The 12,840-nt window shown below is 57.1% G+C and overlaps 1 protein-coding gene across 3 annotated transcripts; it reads right to left on the bottom strand.

Annotated features, from left to right (window-relative positions):
- Nucleotides 1-7,921: 7,921 nt before the first annotated feature.
- On the bottom strand, nucleotides 7,922-12,261 carry DOK2 (docking protein 2). Of its 3 annotated transcripts, none has more exons than XM_079772377.1 (5): nucleotides 12,184-12,261; nucleotides 10,753-11,034; nucleotides 10,458-10,545; nucleotides 9,481-9,665; nucleotides 7,922-8,978 (listed from the first exon to the last, which is right to left on the bottom strand). In XM_079772377.1, exons 1-5 carry the CDS (start codon nucleotides 12,244-12,246, stop codon nucleotides 8,334-8,336), a joined length of 1,263 nt encoding a protein of 420 aa, XP_079628503.1. In that variant the 5' UTR covers nucleotides 12,247-12,261; the 3' UTR covers nucleotides 7,922-8,333. The 3 variants fall into 3 exon arrangements, with proteins under 3 accessions (XP_079628503.1, XP_079628505.1, XP_079628504.1); XM_079772379.1 differs by lacking the exon at nucleotides 12,184-12,261 and adding an exon at nucleotides 11,423-11,879; XM_079772378.1 differs by lacking the exon at nucleotides 12,184-12,261 and having other exon boundaries at nucleotides 10,753-11,879.
- Between the last annotated feature and the right edge of the window lie 579 nt (nucleotides 12,262-12,840).

Genomic DNA, 12,840 nt, shown 5'->3' with positions numbered 1-12,840 from the left:
ATACCATGTTCATGGATTGGTAGAATCAACATCATTAAAATGTCCATACTACCCAAAGCAATCTATAGATTCAATGCACTCCCCATTAAAATACCAACGGCATATTTCACAGACCTTGAAAGAACTCTCCAAAAATTCATCTGGAATAAAAAAAGACCCCGAATAGCCACAGCAATCCTGAGAAAGAAGAATAAAGTAGGAGGGATCTCAATACCAGATTTCAAGCTGTATTACAAAGCCACTGTTCTCAAAACAGCCTGGTACTGGCACAAGAACAGACATATAGATCAATGGAACAGAATAGAGAATCCAGATATTGACCCAAACCACTATGCTCAATTAATATTTGACAAAGGAGGCATGAACATACAATGGAATAAAGACAGTCTCTTCAATAAATGGTGTTGGGAAAATTGGACAGATACATGCAAAAAAATGAAGCTTGATCACCAACTTACGCCATACACAAAAATAAACTCAAAATGGATACAGGACTTAAACATAAGATGGGAAACCATAAAAATACTAGAGCAATCCACAGGCAGCAAAATGTCAGACATATGCCAAAAGAAATTCTTCACTGACACTGCCCCTAGGGCAATGGAAGCTAAAGAGAAAATTAACAAATGGGACTACATCAAAATAAAAAGCTTTTTCACAGCAAAAGAAACCATCAACAAAACAACAAGAAGGCCCACTGCATGGGAGAACATATTTGCAAATGGCATCACTGATAAAGGTTTAATCTCCAACATCTACAGGCAGCTTATACAACTTAATAAAAGGAAGATAAATGATCCAATAAAAAAATGGGCAACAGACCTAAATAGAATCTTTTCAAAAGAAGACAGAAGGAAGGCCAAGAGACACATGAAAACATGCTCAACGTCACTAATTATCCGAGAGATGCAAATCAAAACAACAATGCGGTACCATCTCACACCTGTCAGAATGGCTATCATCAACAAATCAACAAACGACAAGTGTTGGCGAGGATGCGGAGAAAAAGGAACCCTCGTGCACTGCTGGTGGGATTGCAGACTGGTGCAGCCACTGTGGAGAACAGTATGGAGTTTCCTCAAAAAACTGAAAATGGAACTCCCATTTGACCCAGTAATCCCACTCCTGGGAATATATCCGAAGAAACTAGAAACACCAATTAGAAAGGATATATGCACCCCTATGTTCATAGCAGCGCAATTCACCATAGCTAAGATTTGGAAACAGCCTAGGTGCCCGTCAGCAGATGACTGGATCAGAAAACTGTGGTACATCTACACAATGGAATACTATGCTGCCATAAAAAAGAAGGAATTCTCATCATTTGCAGCAACCTGGGAGGAATTGGAGAACATTATGTTAAGTGAAATAAGTCAGTCAATGAAAGAAAAATACCACATGATCTCACTCATTTATGGATAATAAAGAACATTATAAACTTGAACAAAAAGATAGATACAGAGACAGTAAAGCATCAAACAGACTGTCAAATTACAAGGGGAAGGTTAGGGAGAGGTGGGGGAGATAAGAGATCAATCAAAGGACTTGTATGCATGCATATAAGCATAACCAATGGATGCAAAACTCTGGGGGGTGGGGGCATATATGGGAGTGGGGTGTGGGGAGGGCAATGGTAAGATATGTACACATATAATACCTTAATAAAAAAATTGGAAAAAAAAAAAAAAAAGTCTGCCATCCTGAAGCTGCTTTTTTGGATATTGATTTTAAGCTGTTCATTAAGAAACAAAAGACTAAGAAAGAACCTTTGACCCTCCCCACCCCCTCTCCTGCCCAAGAGATTCAGACAGAGAAACCTGCTTCCGGAAGGAGATCTTAGGATGCTGCCTTAAAAGCATGGTAAACAGGAGGGTTTGGGGCAGGTGCCTGTCAGCTCAACAGCCCCTGTGTCCCGTTGTTTCTGCGTCAGCCAGCAAGAATTGTCCTGCCACGTGTGTTCCCATCTTCCTCAACTACCTGTAAATCGCCCCTTCTGACATCTAATACCCCATGTTCTCCCTTTTCTCCTTTGTCCAAAATGTCCTGCACACCCAGTGTTGGACTTTTCATGGCTGTATCATGTCCATGTGAATTCCCCATGCTCATGTATTAAACTTTGATTTTTCTCCTGTTAATCTGTCTCCGTTAATTGGGCTGTTAGCCCAGCCTAGAGGAATTTAGAAGGTGGGAGAAAAAGGATTAATATTTTTTAGCCCACATGACTTCGGGGAAAGGAAGAAAGCCTTTGCTGAGAGATGGTAGGACCCTCCCCTTTGTCCCTCCCCATCCACACAAAAGGTCACACATGATCTCCCTGTGAACATCCCAAGTGTCAGCATTGGTGATTTGTTGCTTTGCATTCAGCACAACTGTAAACAAATTCTAATCTATGATAATAAAAGTGTAATGTGCTTATTAGACCAGACGTCCTTCTGGACGACCTTCCAGACGAAGCCACGGAGGAGGGGGCCGAGGCAGAGGCGGCTGGCCACCGTGGTGGGAGGGGTGGGGAGCCAAGCCCCTTGCACGAATTTCGTGCATCTGGCCTCTAGTAAAATATCAATACATCTGAGAGGGATTAAAAACTAACTCGGCCTCAGTTTCCTTAAGTGGAAGATAAGGACTCAGGCGAAAGGACTCAGACTTTGGCTCAGACTTTCTGCTCCTTGAAATGTCAGGGGAGAGGGGTTTCTCAGCCTCCGGGGCATCTGGCCCGCGGGGGAGTGGGGCTGAGGGTTGGCAATGGGCACAGGAGACAGATGGGCATCCACAGGGCAACTTACCAATTCCCAGTTCCATTCAGCATTGGGCCAGCTACGAAGTGTGCCCTGAGCCGGGCCCTGTGTGCCTCCTGCACCTGCAGGCCCGGCTTGCCAGGCTAAGGACGCATCAGAGGTGCAGCCCCAGCCAACCTCCTTACTCACACCCAGGTCAGGGCCACTCACACCTTCAGCGCCTCCTTCCTGCCACCACAGGCCCCTCCTGCCCCAGCAAGGCTAGGCCAGCTCCTTTCACCCTCGTGGTCTCCCAAGGATTACTAACCGCTCATCACTAGGCTCCAAAAGCTAAGGGGGAGACTCCTGGAGTCAGTGGGGGAGATGTTTCTGGATAGGGAGTCTTCCCAGGGCTCCACAAATCATTACGTGCTGGGGAGCACCTGTGTCCCCCCATTCCAAATAAAATGGGCTTCATTTATTCTTTCCATCGAGAAAGAGTTACCTGACACGGCCGGTGCTGCTCAGTGGGTGAGTGTTGACCCAGGAACTAAGAGGTCACCAGCTGATTCCTGGTCATGGGCGCATGCCCGGGTTGCCGGTTGTGGGCTCAGTCTCCAGTAGGGGGCATGCAGGAGGCAGGTGATTGATGATGTTTCTCTCTCATGGGTGTTTCTATCTCTCTATCCCTCTCCCTTCCTCTCTCTCTAAAAATCAATAAAAACATATTTTTTAAAAAAGAAAGAGTTGTCTGTACCTACCTGGTGCCAGGCATTGCATTAGGTGCTGGGGGGACAATGATAAATTAGGTAAAGAATGAATGCCACCCATAGGACGTCTGCAGTCTAGCGGGAGAGAAGGCAAACCTCCTTCAGAGTGCTCTCCGCTCCGTCTGCCCCGTCCTCCCAGGCTCCTCCCCTGGTTTAGAGGAGGGCACAGGGGGACAGGTGGGCTCCCCAGCTGCAGAGCAATGGCCCCAGGCTGCGCACTGACCGCACCAGTTGGTGGGCCACGCCGTCTGGACCACCGGGAGCTCCTGCCCAGCAAGGAGCCTGCCCCGTGCCCTGGCGGGCCAGCTGCAGGCCGTGAGCGGAGGCAGCAGCTCAGATGAAAGGGAAAAATCTGCCCTGTGGCTTTGGTTCTCCAGCCTGCCTCCAGCCAAAGGCCTTCCAGTCTGGAAAGCAGCTTTTCTTCCAAGCTCTCCTGTTTCTGGGCAAAATAGGGGGACAAGCCCGCTCTGCCCAGGTGTGAGAGGCCCCAGCCAGGAGCCACCCATCCTGGCCTTTGATGTTACTCCTCTCGCCGCTCCTGGAATGCTTCCCCACTTTTCTTTCTTCCTATCAAAATCCTACCTCTCCTCCCAAGTCCTCCCACTTCCACAAAGCCTAAGTCCCCCCCGCCCCCACACCACCTCCTGCACCCCACAAGTTCACTCTGCTTGTCCACGTCTCCATTCCTTGCTTGCGAAACAGGGACATCTTACCCTGCTGGCCTTGTGGGGCCACTGGGAGGGGAGGGGAGGGGAGATGGCGGGCAACGCTGCAGCTGTGTGCCAGGCACCGCTCTAGGCGATGGGCTTGTATTCACTCACTGTCTTCACAGCAAGCCTCTGAAAAACACACCATTATCTCCCCCTTACAGATGTGGAAACAGATGCGTGGGGACACAGCTAAGGAGCAGCAGGGCCAGAGCTTGGACACAGGTAGTCAGGCCCCTGAGCAGTCTGTACTGGAAAAAAATGCTGTACGAACTCAAGAACAATGTTTTCCCAAACGCTGTTGCCCCAGGCCTTCCTTCAGCCCACCTCCCCAGTCAGCCCTCTCTGATCAGACTCCTGAACGCACAAGGCTGACCCTGCCCTGGGGTGCAGGTCCCAGAATTACTTAACCCAGCCCTGGGACTGCAGCTTCCCCACAAATCCCTGAGAACCCCCTGCTTCCCTCTCCACTCCTTCTCCCAAACACACCAGCCACCTCTGGCCCAGGGATCCAGGGCTGCGGCGTGGGAGGGAAGCAAGAAGGAGCCTGGAGAGGGACGGACCCGGCTCTGTGCTGGCCCGCATCTGGCCTAGGAGCTGAGGGTTGGAGCAGGGCAGTGATGTACAGCCACCTGCTCAGGGAAGCCAGCCTGATAGCTAATCGAATCAGGTTCCCCTCCCAGGCCCCCGTCCTTCTACCGCCCCTCCCCAGCTCACCGCCCGCCCCCTGCTTCCCAGCCCTGCCCTCCCTGCTCTCCAGCTGCCCCGGTTGATTGTATAAATGGCCATGCAGGAGGTGGGCACCTTGGCTAATTGAATCAGCGCCCACGAGGCAGGAGGCAGGCGGCTGGTTAGCATCACAGCTGAAAGGTGGTGGCAGCAACAGCTTGAGTGCAGCCATCAGGGAGGAGTCTGAGGGAGCGGAGAGGCCCAGGCAATCTGGGCCTTGGTCTGTCCTGAAGCTCCAAGGTGGGAACTCGCCAGAGGGCCTGGCCTGGGAGCAGGCTTAGGGGTGGACCACAGGCCAACACACACACACACACACACACACACACACACACACACCATTCCCATGCTCTGGAAAAAGAAAATACAAGAGGAGGCAAAAGAGAGAGAAGAAAAGAAACAGAAGAATGGTAACGTATGCTCACGTGTGCACAGCCGCAGTTATATGAATCTGGGTACACAGCTCTATCATGGGCTCAGTCCCCATGCAACCTCTGCATCATAATTAGCAAAGAGAAACAGTGTCCTGGCCACAGCAATGCTTCTCCTGGTATCGACAGCAGCTGGGTAGCAGGCAGACCATGGAGCTGAGACCCTGTCTTAGTCCTTGGTCTCACTTTGCCCCATTTCCTTTGAAACCAGCTGTCTCCTTATTGATGAATTTGCCCCTCGACAGCCAAGGAGGGCTTTTCCTCTGTGTTTGTTTGAGGAGCTGGATCCCTAAGGCTCACGCCTTTAAGAATCCAGCCAGCAACCATCTCTGCAGACCAGCTCTGCATGTGGGCTCCTGGCGGTGGGGACGGGTTTTCCCTCCCCCACCCCACCCCCACCCCACCCCCTACCCCCAGCGCCGGGCTCCTCAGCTCTGGGCAGGGCTCCTAGGAGGAATGAACTAAGAAATGATGTGCGTGTCACAAGCGATGGTGCGGTTAAGGATGGCTGCGCTGGTGCTGACACAATTTTCTGCAGGATGACCCACCCACCCGGTCATGCCTTCTGAGAGGGCCCCTGGCAGTGTGGTCAGCGTCTTTGACGAACTGTCTCAAGGGCTTTCATTACCCTTCCCAAGTTCCCCAAATGCTCCACTTCCCGTCCCAGCAGCCCTCGCCCACCTTTCCCTGCAGCGCCCATCTACCACTTCCCCTTTCGAGCAAAGCCAGCATCAGAACAAAGAATTCAGAACGTCCCAGGATCCTGGGGTGGAGGAGAGGGGAGAAGGGCAAGTTTCAGCTTAGGGTCTCACACTTCTGGGAGGCAGAGCCCACAGGCCTCCAAGTAGCATTCTGAGGACCCTCTGGCCTGTAAGCCTCTCAAAACCAGGGCAGTCCTCCGCCCTTCTCTAGGGTCATAAAAAAAACATTTACGTTCCCTCCTTCAGGGTCCAGCCAGAAGATATGACAGCAGATAGGACCCCAGCAGCCTTTTCCACAGGCTAACACTGCCCCCTGCTGGGCTGAGCTGGAACGTCCACCTCAAGTGCTACTGACAAATAAGAAACGAGGCATCTTTGCCTCAGAGCCCCCCCAAGTGCCACCCCTGGCCTGGACTGGGGGGATGACTGAAACCCCAAGGGGCAGTGTATTCTGGGGGTAGGCCCAGGCGGTGGCAGCAGGGACAGCCCTTTTGCACAGGGCCTTCCCGTGTCCAGCCCGCTCTCATGCGAGCAAAGACACAGCTTACATCACAGCACACCTGGGAGGCTGCCGGCAATTCTTAGGTTTCTAGCTCATCTCCCTCCCACCTGAGAGCCCCTTTCCACCTGCTTCGAGCACGCCTCTTGGTGGGTAGAGTAGAGCCAGCTTAACCTAAACACGTCAGAAACTAAGCTCTCCTTCTTCCCAAGACCTGAATCTCTCTAGAAACCCTATTTCTCCGCGTTCAACATCCAACAGACAGACTCCCAGATCTCTAGGTCCCCTCTCTACAGCGTCTTTTGAATCCACAGTCTCTTCTGAGTTCGTCTTACAGCTCAGCCCCGGCCCACCCTGCGCCCGGTCCATTTCCACGGGGTTTTAGCCCCAGTGTGCAGCTCTTAGGGGAACTACTCAGAAGCCTTGTCTCCCCCCCCCCCCACCCCCCTCTAATCACGTACAAATTCCTCCACCACGTGGCTGGGGCTCGCCTTCCCAACCAGAGGGCCGCATGCTCCCTCCACAGGAATGGAGAGCGCTTTGCTGAGTCTGTCCGCACCTTCCCCGACCTTCACTCGTGCCGGCTTTTCTACCCAGGATGCTCTCTTCTTCACGCCCTTAATCTTCATCAAGTCCCTCCCCCCTTGAAGGTCCATCTCAAATGCCACCTTCCATAGGAAGCTTTTCTTGGTCCCCCAATGAACCCAGAGGTCTCTCCTCTGACCCCAAGGCCCTGAGTCACCCTACGGTACGTAAGCCCTCCTCTCATGACAGACATCCATGTCCTTGTCGCCACCCCCTCTGGCCTGTCAGCCTCTCAAGACCAGGGCAGTCTGGGGCCTACAAACGGTGCTCCGTGCTGCTGGCCGGTTGGCTGGAAGCAGAACTGCCACGAAAGCAGGTTTTGATGAAGAGAGTGCTTGGGCCCCGACGTGTGGGCGAGTGGGACACAGGCCTGTGGAGAATGACAGGGCAGGAAGCCCATGTGGTAGAACCCCCTCCTGTTACAAAGAGAGCGAGACTCCACCAGGGTGAGGGGTGGAGTGGGTTCCACTCCTCTCTCATCCAGGAGAGGCTCAAAACTGCCAACTCGTTCCTGTCCCCCAGTCTGGCTCTTCCCACAGACACCCACGCCCCACGTTTTCTGATGTTGGCCCTACACCAGCAAGGGGTTAGGGATGCTTGAACATCTTTCCCGGGGTGGCCTGACTTCAGCAGATCCTGACTCAGATGCTTGGGACCAGAGAGGACACTGCCGCTGGCAGAGGGGTATGAATCGCTCCTTCCCCACGAGGGAAGCTGTGGCCGTCCCGTCCCCGCCCCACAGCACTCGCCACACCAAAACACCTCAGAAACGTTTAATGCCACAGAGAAGTCCAACGCCGGCAGAGAGCTGCAGCGCCCCCTGCGAGCCTGGAGGCCTGCTCAAGAGCCAGCGACTTGCTGACACGCTTTTCTCTTCTGTCCTAAAAGCCTGAGGTGGATCCCCTTAGACCCGGGAAAGAGCAAGAGGAAGTGGGAAAGGGTAGGCGGAGGGTGGGTCTCTTTAGGGCATTCTTCCTGCTTCGGGATCATGACTCACGCAGCAGACCCCGGGAGGGACGAGTCCTAGGAGCGGAGGGAGGCTCCTGGGACGAGTGGGCCGTGGGCCGGAGGAGTGAGCAGCAGCAGCTAGAAGGGAGGCCTGCCTTCCCCCTCCCGCTCCTTCTCGCCGGCCTCCAGCCCCCTCCTGGTAGGCCCGCCTCGGTGCTGGCGTTCTGTGGGCTCCAGACTCTCCACCCTCCATCACTTGGGGCCTTTCTTCAGAATGACGTTGTCATACTCGGTTTCCTGCGGCAGGCCAGAAGCAGGGAAGTCCTGCCCCACGGGGTAGCTGTGCTGGGGGCCGCTGGGGTCTCCGTCGGCTGTGGCCTGCCTCCTCCAGGCCTCGCCCCGGGGTTCCTGTGGGCTGTCATACAGGGACAGGCCCGCCACCCCCTCGGGCTCGTCATAGATGTGGTCGGATCTTGACGGCCGGTGCTCCTCGATGCTGTCATACAGAGGGTCACCCCGGCGCTGGGGCGGGACCACCAGGATGCCCCGCAGGCTCTTCCCCAGCTTCCGGGCCACGGCATCGAAGGGCACTGCGTACTCCCCCTCCGGGCCGCGGGGCCGGGGCGTGGGCGCAGGGGCGCTGGGTGAAGGTGGTGGCAGTGAGTCGTGGGGCCGGGAGTACGGGCTCTCGGGCCGGGGCAGCGCTGCTGGGGCTGGGGCTGGGGCTGGGGCTGGGGCTGGGGCTGGCTGGGTTTGCGGCCCAGCGGGGGGCACATTCTTCTGGGCGGAGATGGCCTCTTCCAGGGCCAAAAATATCTCATTGCCCTGCCGGGTTTCGAACTCAAAGTTGCCCTCTCCAGAGGCGCACCGCCGCCCTGCCTCGAAGGAAAAGGTTACCTGGGGGGAGGGAGGAGAAGGGAGAGGGGAGACAATTGGCTAGGCCACAGGTCAGGGCGGCTTCCCCTGGACCGAGCTCCGAGACTCAAACCCGTCACGTCCAGCCTGCCCCACGGGGACCGGCCGAGCCCTCTCCCCAAGCTGCTTCTGCTCCCTTCCTCCATGTTTCTCCTTCAAACAAAGCCCTCGCTCTCCTCTCCCTTCATCCTCCCTCCTCCATCCAAGTGTGGAGCTGGGCACATACTTCACCCTCAGTGACGCCTGCCCCTCAGCCTGCTCCCCCTCCCGGCCTCCTTTCCTGCTCCGCCACCTCCACCTTCTCTCTCCCCTTCTCTCATCTCTGCCTCCTCTTCGCTTCCCTCCGCCTCCTCCGGTCCCTTCCCATCTCCTCCTTCGGGCCTTTCTCCCCTTTCCTTCCTCTTCGGTCTCCCTGACAATCTCCCCCACCCTCCTCCTCCCCCTCCACAGCTGCTGCAGTCCCTCCCCTCCCCCCCCCCCTCACCTTGTCTCGCCCAAAGCGCCGCAGGAACCTGTAGGGCCAGTCGTACAAAAGGGCACGCGGCTCAGGGCCCCCCCACAGCTCCAGGGCACCCTTTCCAGTCCGGAGGGTGTAAGCCCCCCGGAGCCGGCACCTCTCACTGGCCTCCGTGGGTCTCATGGTCACGGCAAACTCCTTGCAGGGGGCCCCTGGGGAGGAGGGGAGAGAAGGCTGTTAAGGGGGGCCCCAGCCTGCCCTGCTCCCAGCGAGCGGCCAGCGGTCACAGAAGAGTGGCGTTCACTCCCCATGACCTGCTCTGTGCCAGGTCACACTCCCCCAAATGCCAGGTACCGCTCCCACCCCAGCAGGCACCCTGACCCAGCCACATGCACCCCAGCCTCGTGCCCACATCCTTCCGACCTGTTGCCAGAGCCACAGCCTTGTCTTTTCTGTCTCATCTCTCCCCCCAGCCCTACTGTCTCAGCGGCAGGTGCACCTGGCCCTGCCCTCCCCGCTCTCAGCCCCTCACCCACTGCCCATGCCCCCGTGCCCTCTGCGGGGTGGAGACTGGATGCCCCGTATCCTGCCCCTCCTGCCCACACCCACCCACCCGGAGGACCAGACCGATGGCAAGAGGCGGGAGGGGGGGCCTTGTCAGCAGAAACCTCCCACAGGACCCCTTCGAGCCACAGAAAGAAAGCCTTTTTTATTCTCCAGAAGCTGCCCAGGTCCCAACGACAGAGGGTTCAAGAGCAGCAGCACCTTCCGTGGACCCCTCGGCCCTGCCCTCTCCCACCAGCAGGGCCTGGGCAAGAGGGAGTGAACCCGGGGTGAAGGGCGGGCCGTCCAGGCAGCCAGGCCCCTCCACCGTGGCCAGGCCCGGAAGCCATGCGGAGAGGCTGGTAAGGGGCTGGCCAGCCGGGGACAACCACAAGCAGGAAGACGCACTGCCGGCCCACACCTCCGCCCACCGCACCCCGGGAGGGCAGGCAGCCCCTCACCTGTGGTCGTGCTGCTGTACAGCTCGTTCTCCTCCATGCAGGGCCCGCTGCCCTGCCCCTCCGGCCCCGGCAGCTCCTTCCGCTGGCCCTGGGGACGAGGCCGGTCTCACCATGTCACCAAGCCCAAGCCCCACCTCCGGCCCCGGCTTTCTTTCAGGGCACGCTCAGCCTGCTGCCCTGTCTGCATCCTGGATTGGGGTCACCCCCACCAAGGGCCTGCCCCCCAACACCCTGGCCCTGGCTCTCACAACTCCTGCCCACCCCGGGGCCCTTCCTGCACCCCTGGGCAGCTCACCGGGAAGGCCAGGAGGCAGATGGCCTGCATCCAGTGGCTACGCTCGGCAGTGGGGGCCGCCAGCAGGTACAGGCGCTCCCTGGTCTCCAGGAAGAAGGCGCTGGTGTCCCTGGGGCTGCTGGCCTCCCCGCCGGCCTCCGTCACCCGCAGGCAGTCACTGAGGCGGATCACCCTCCGGGCAGCCTCTCCCCGGCGCGGCTTCTCCGGGCCCTCCTGGAGCTCCAGCCGGGCCAAGGCGCAGCCCGACTGGCCGTACAGCACGGCCCCGAACCTGCGCCATTTCTGAACCCAGGTGCGTGGCAGGGAGGTGCCGAGAGGGAGCCAACCAGAGATGGAGAGATGGTGACCGAAGGGGAGTGGAGGACCCATGGGAAGGGGCTGGGGCAGCAAGTCGGGGCGAGAAGTAAAGATCCCAGGAGACCCAAGGAGGCAAGCCGGCCTGAGGAATCGGAAGGCTTTGGAACTGAGAGCCGCCGCAAGCAGCCAAGAAGACGCCCGAGATGACAGCAGAGAGAGCCGGAGGCAGGAAAAGCACAGTGAAGGTGGCCTTCGAGGCGGCCAGGCAGGCAGGCCCAGGAGATCCACATGGAAGAGGGAAAGCTTGTGAGTCGCTGATGCCCGGGAGGGAGGGGGACAGCGCCCGGGCCCAGACTGCAGACCAGCATCTCACTCTGTAGAAGGCCTTATCTCCAGGAACTTCAGGCGACCCTCCGGGATCTTCCCACCTCATCTCCTGACAGGATGGACAGAAAGAGAGGGGAGGGGAGGGGAGAGAGAGGAGGGGAAGGGAGAGGACAGGACTGGAGGGGAGAGGACAGGAGAGGAGATGAGAGGAGAGGAGAGGAGAGGAGAGGAGAGGAGAGGAGAGGAGAGGAGAGGAGAGGAGAGGAGAGGAGAGGAGAAGAGAGGAGAGGAGAAGAGAGGAGGGGACAGGAGGGGAGAGGAGAGGGGTGCCCTTTGTGGGTCAGCTGAGGGAAGAGGACTTCCTCATTTAAGGAGGCCAAAGAAGGAGAAGGAGGTTCTGCTCAAGCTTAACACCAGCCAAACCTACCCCGTGGGGCAGGGAAGGAAGGAACCACCACTGCAATCCTGAATGACCCCTCCGCTGCTTCTCCCATTCCCTCCCAAGGTGTCCCCGCGAGAAGCCACCACAGAGCAAGAGAGGCAAGAGAGGGGGCTAGAGCCTTCCTTACCCGCCCCCCTCCCCCCCGGGGAGCAGCATCAGCAAAGAGCACAGTTTGGGGCCTGCTGGGGGAGGCGAGCAGCTGCTGAGGAAGGAGCCCTCCCAAGCCAAGCTCTGGGTCTAACGTGGTGATGGTACAGTTCCCCCCCCCCCCCCCCGCCACCCTGAAAGGGTTTGGGGACATTGGGCGCACCCCTCTCCTCCCCAGGAACTTCTGGCAGCCCCCAGCCCAGCCCGCCTCCTCCTACCTTTCCAAAAGTCTGCTGCTGCTGAAGGTACAGGAAGCCCTGCTTCACCGCCACGTCTTCCATCCTCCCACCATCGCGGGCCCGGCCCTGCCGCTCGCGCCTTCCCCTCCCGCCCTCTTTCTCTCCTCTCTGCCCTGTGTGTTCCCCCTTCTCTCAAGTTCATTTCCTCTCTGCCTAGAGTTCTCTGCACTATTCTAGTCTGCTTGATGACGACAGGCTGATAAGCCCTGTGGTTTCTTGCTCTGTGTGTGTGTTTTTTCTTTTTGATGAGTGAGTTTCAAGCTCAAGCTTCCTGCATTTTCAGTCAGCGAGAGATAATTTCCACACAGCCAATGCCAGCTCTCTGGGGAGCAACCACTCGGGTCCAAAAGCTGGCGTGGGAAGTCACCAACGGAGAGTGGCTGACCCCCGGGAACAAAGAGACCCAGAAACCACCTCTGACAGTAAAGCCAACAGCAAAGGCCCCACACTCAAACGGGTGGTCTGCATGACAGGCTGGAAGAGAACCTAGAAATCAACCAGCCCAACCCCTAGTTTAAAAATGAGAGCCCTGGCCGGGTTGGCTCAGTGGATAGAGCATCAGCCCCACTGACAGAAGAGTCCCAGGATCAATTGGGGTCTCGGGCTTGATCCCCAGCAGGGGGAGTGCAGGAGGCA

This window comes from Cnephaeus nilssonii (genome assembly GCF_951640355.1).
Source record: "Cnephaeus nilssonii genome assembly, chromosome: 5".
NCBI classification, from domain to species: Eukaryota; Metazoa; Chordata; class Mammalia; order Chiroptera; family Vespertilionidae; genus Cnephaeus; species Cnephaeus nilssonii.
The sequence above is the reverse complement of the archived record's forward strand: the minus strand, read 5'-3'. Positions and strand labels throughout refer to the sequence as shown.